At 42.6% G+C, this 4,645-nt stretch overlaps 1 protein-coding gene and 1 pseudogene across 1 annotated transcript; both read right to left on the bottom strand.

The window, feature by feature from the left end:
• Positions 1 to 1,327: 1,327 nt before the first annotated feature.
• On the bottom strand, positions 1,328 to 1,762 carry LOC111030567. The gene has a single exon (XM_022310115.1). It carries the CDS (start codon positions 1,760 to 1,762, stop codon positions 1,328 to 1,330), a length of 435 nt encoding a protein of 144 aa, XP_022165807.1.
• A 1,335-nt stretch (positions 1,763 to 3,097) lies between these two features.
• On the bottom strand, positions 3,098 to 3,577 carry LOC111030566 (annotated as a pseudogene).
• Positions 3,578 to 4,645: the final 1,068 nt, after the last annotated feature.

Below are 4,645 nucleotides of genomic sequence, written 5' to 3'. Positions count from 1 at the left end.
AGGGGGCCGTCGCGTTTTTTAATAGACGACGCAAGGTTGTACAAGGGCGCTTGAATACGAGCCGCGTTTGGTATAAAACGGTGGTAAAAGTTAAGCGAACCCAGGAAGCGTTGCAGTCCCTTTTTTGTTATTGGTAAGGGCCAATCGCGTATAACTGCTATGCGTTCCGGGTTGGGGCGACAGGCGTTTTGGTCAATGACGTGTCCCAAAAAAGTCAATGTTTCGACTGCGTATACGCATTTAGCGGGATTGATGGCGATACCGTGCTTTTGAAAGCGTCCGAGGACAGCGCGGACGTGTTCTTCGTGTTCTTGTTCGCTGTGAGACGCGATAAGAACATCATCGATGTAGGCGAAAGCAAAATGCAAACCACGTAAAACCTCGTTCACGACGCGCTGAAAGGTCTGTGCAGCATTACGGAGTCCAAAACACATTACAGGGAATTCATAAAGCCCGAAAGGCGTTGTTACTGCGGTTTTATGGATATCTCTTTCAGTGATTGGTATCTGGTGGTACGCGCGAACCAAATCTAATTTTGTAAAGATTGTTCGGTTATCGAGATTGGACGTGAAGTCGTGTACGTGCTGTAGTGGGTATCGATCCGGGATAGTGACTGCATTCAACCGACGATAGTCGCCGCAAGGACGAAAAGAACCATCTTTCTTGGGGACCAAGAGTAAGGGGCTGGCCCAAGCGCTGGACGACGGTCGACAAATACCTTTTTTTTGCATGAAATCAAACTCTCGACGGGCGATTTGCAGACGGTCCGGTGGCAGACGACGTGGTCGGGAAAAAAGTGCCGGTCCGCTGGTGTGCAATTCATGCACTACGCCGTGGAGAAATTTTTTAGGAACCGGTGATTCACGGGTGATATCCGGGAACTCGCAAAGCAGCTCGGTCCATTTGATCGGCTTAGAAACGGTAAATACGGTGGAATCAGTCGTTGTGTCAGCCGCGCACGCTGAAATAGTTTTATGACTGTCGCGGTCAATGAGACGGTTGCAACGGATGTCGATCAGTAGTCCTTAATAATGGAGGAAGTCCGCTCTGATTATTGGTCGTGCTACATCCGCCATCTCGAATGTCCAAGTAAACTTACGAGGAAAACCAAGGTCAAGATGGACGGTTTTTGGTCCGTACGTGGCGATCCGTGTGCCGTTCGCGGCGGTAAGTACGATGTCCGAAGTGCGAGGTGTGCCCGTCGTCGATGGCATCACTGACAACTCAGCTCCGGAGTCGACGAGGTTCTTCTTGCCCGTCCGGATGTCGTTGACAAACAGTCTACGCGATACACGGGCGGCGGGAGGCAGAGTGGCTTCTGCCGCCTCTAGCAGTTTTTTGAGTTGAAGTTGCAAGGATCGCGGCAGTTTTTGGCATCTTTACCAAAGCGGTCGTGGTAGTAGCACAAGTCTTTATTACGCTGTCGAGACTGTGAACGGGTGCGCGATCGCGTGCGTGAGCGGTTTCCCGAACGAGGTTGACGGTTTTGCGTGGATTGTGACGTGACGAGAGCAGCAATCTGCGCGGTTAACGCTGCGAACGCACTTTCCATCGAACGGCAACAATGGTCGGACACAGCGGAAATTTCGCGTGAGGTACTTGCGTCCATAACTCGGTCGGCACGTTCAGCCAAAGAATCCAACGATCCGTCGAGCCCAGAAATTACGGTGAGAATGGCTGGTGGCAGCTTCTGTAGCCAGAACTCCTTGAGAGCGGCGTCACCGATACCTTCTGGTAGCACGCCGCGCATATCACGGAGCATCTGTGACGGGCGGCGGTCACCCATGCCTCCGGGTTGTACAATAGATCGGAAACGCGTTGCTTGCGGAACGGCGTATGCAGATATGAGCCGATTGCGCACTACCGAATATTGCGCGTCCGCACCTAATAGGTCTGCGACTGTTCGTATGCCATCCGCGTCGAGTGCCGTGAGCACGTGGTTTACCTTAGTCAAGTCTGACCTGACTCGGTTGCTGTGAAAAATTGCTTCGGCGTGGATAAACCACTGTTGCGGCGTATGCCGCCAAAAACTAGGGAGACGGACGTGCTCGATCGCGGCGATCGTGTTCGGCCACGGTGCTTAGGAGGAGGCATTATCGGCTCGAGGCTCGACATTAGGAAAAGGCGGCGGTTGTACCTTTCCGGCATTCGGGTCCTCTATGGGTTGATTTACGGTGCCATCGAGTGTGTAAACGTCTAAAAGGTCCATGACGCGAGTCAAAAACGTACGAGAGAAACAACGAAAAAAAATTAACGAACACGCGTGACGAACTGACGACTGACGACGGAAGGTTTGAAAAAAGAAGGTCACCAATGTGGTAATTCGGTTTATCACACAACTAATTTTATTGTAAACATTATCACTGTGCTCGTAATTGTCACAGGTGGGAACTCAGGTATGAAATAATTGTAACACAAAGGTTGATGTAAGTAATTTGACGAGTTTCGTATATTAGTTGGTTTCAAACACGATACGCGTTATGTGAAATACAAAATATATAAAACTGAATAACACACGGACAAAACTTAAGTAAAGCGGACTGGTTATCGCACGACGGTCGGCGAAAGAGAGAGCGGTCGACTCGGTCGGGCGGCGTTCTACGCCTCAGTCATTGACCGAGTGAAGTAAGGAACGTTCACTCGGCCGCCGACGATAACGTCAGACCGTAACAAGATAATTATTACTAATACAAAAAACAATATAATAATAAATGATAATAAATAAAAACCGCAGCGTTGAGTACCGCCACAGGTACTCAGCAATATAGTACTATCAATGTTTTTCAATTTTTCATGGAATAAATAGAAATTTTATCGTTTTTTCTAATAATGCACAACAGTCAATGCGAACTCTAACGTATGGGGTCCAAACTAATAAATATTAGGGTCCCAATATCGGGTACAGAGCGCTGCCAAACAACGTACAGGCGTGGGCTATCTATTTGTATTTAATCAATGGCAATAATAATGTGTCTCTCCCGTAATTTATTATGACTTTCGAACCCCGTCGCGTAGACAATGGGCGTGGTCACAGTCTGCTGCGGCGGCGGCGATATGGAATTCAACGCCATCTCTTGAGCGTTGCATACGTTTTATTTTACGCTGACATCCTATTAATATCTTTTTCAGAATTCACTAACCAATAATTGTCAAATTTCACTCTCATTTCTGGCAAAATATTTTTACTTTTATTGTGACTTGCAATTATTTCTAATAACTTGGTAGATCGTTTTTGTTTAGTGATTTTGATGGTTCTTTCAAAGCTTTTATCCCTGACTAGTAGCATTAAAGCATTAATTCACAAATCTAATCGCTTACACTGTTTTCCTTCAAGATAACAATATTTTATACTTTTATGCAACGATTCTAAATACATATTTGTATTAATTCCCAAATGTTGCCTATTAAAAAATGCCCATTTTTCTACTCTTGTTGAATAGGTACTTATAAAATATTTTTCAAAGTCCACCGTATCAGCATCATTAAGAAGTTGGCTTATAACCTGTGAAAGTTCTGCTGAAAAAGCTTTCTCATCGGTTTCGTGCAAGAGTTTTAAAAACAATGGTTTTTTTGTCATGTGATTGAATTTTTTTTTAATTTTTTGACCAGTTTCTTAGAATATGCCATGTACATAATAATTGTTTTTCAACAGATCCCATCACACAATTCCATGCATTATAAAACGCGGGTTCATCATCGGACATAAAAATTGATGGATTTATTATTCCTATTGTATTTTTAATACATTGAAAATAGTGTTTATAAGTAGCTGTATCGCATTTATTAGAAAAACAAAGAGCTGCTGGAAATCCAATTAATCGATGGCAGTACGAATTCAATACGTCTTTGGTGAATTGATCTGTCAGTTATCGACTTANAAGCCGACAGGAGACCGTTCAAATATCAATCAACACCAGTCGAGAAGTGCTAGCTTTATACTTTAATGTACCTAGACATATTTTTAACACTCAGATCATGCTGGATTGCTTATGACTGTTCAACATTGACGTTTATATAACTCTTAATATATACTCCGGAGCTTAAGTATATCATAATTAATGTATATTGTAGGCCATTTAGTGTGTTAGACAAGATAGTTACATAACTAACCGTTGCATAGCCCTATGCCAAGAATATATTATGGTGGTGAACAATTTTACTTATATCATTTAAATAAACATCATGAAAAACAAACTATTTAATTAGTTATTTTACTACATCCGTATGATAAATATTAATTATATTATGCAATATTCCTGGTCACATCATGATAATAGTTTTAGTTGTGTGTGAACAAATGTTATTTGAACAGTGTAAATTGTGGAGGATTCTGCGGTTCTATATCGGCGACCAATTGATTATACTATGGCCGCCCGGATTTTTCACATTTTTTTTCTACTTTTTTCGCGTAATTTCACTAATTTAAGATTGTTTTTCTTTATTATTCATTTACGTTTGTGTATTCATTGAACTATATTTCATTTTTACAATACAGTGTATATACCCATAATTTTTTTTATATGATATATTATCATATACGCATAATATGGGTGTACAATTTGTAATCTTCTTAAATCAGTGGACTTTTATTTCGTATTATAACGATTCCATTCTGATATCGACTTATGCCGGTGATAACTGATAG

The sequence above is a fragment of the Myzus persicae genome, unplaced genomic scaffold (assembly GCF_001856785.1).
Source record: "Myzus persicae strain clone G006 unplaced genomic scaffold, MPER_G0061.0, whole genome shotgun sequence".
In the NCBI taxonomy this organism is placed as follows: domain Eukaryota; kingdom Metazoa; phylum Arthropoda; class Insecta; order Hemiptera; family Aphididae; genus Myzus; species Myzus persicae.
This window is presented reverse-complemented; position numbering and strand designations above follow the sequence as displayed.

Bases quoted from the DNA above. Each gene is read 5' to 3' on its own strand.
- LOC111030567 (XM_022310115.1), bottom strand. From the start codon at position 1,762: ATGCTCCGTGATATGCGCGGCGTGCTACCAGAAGGTATCGGTGACGCC.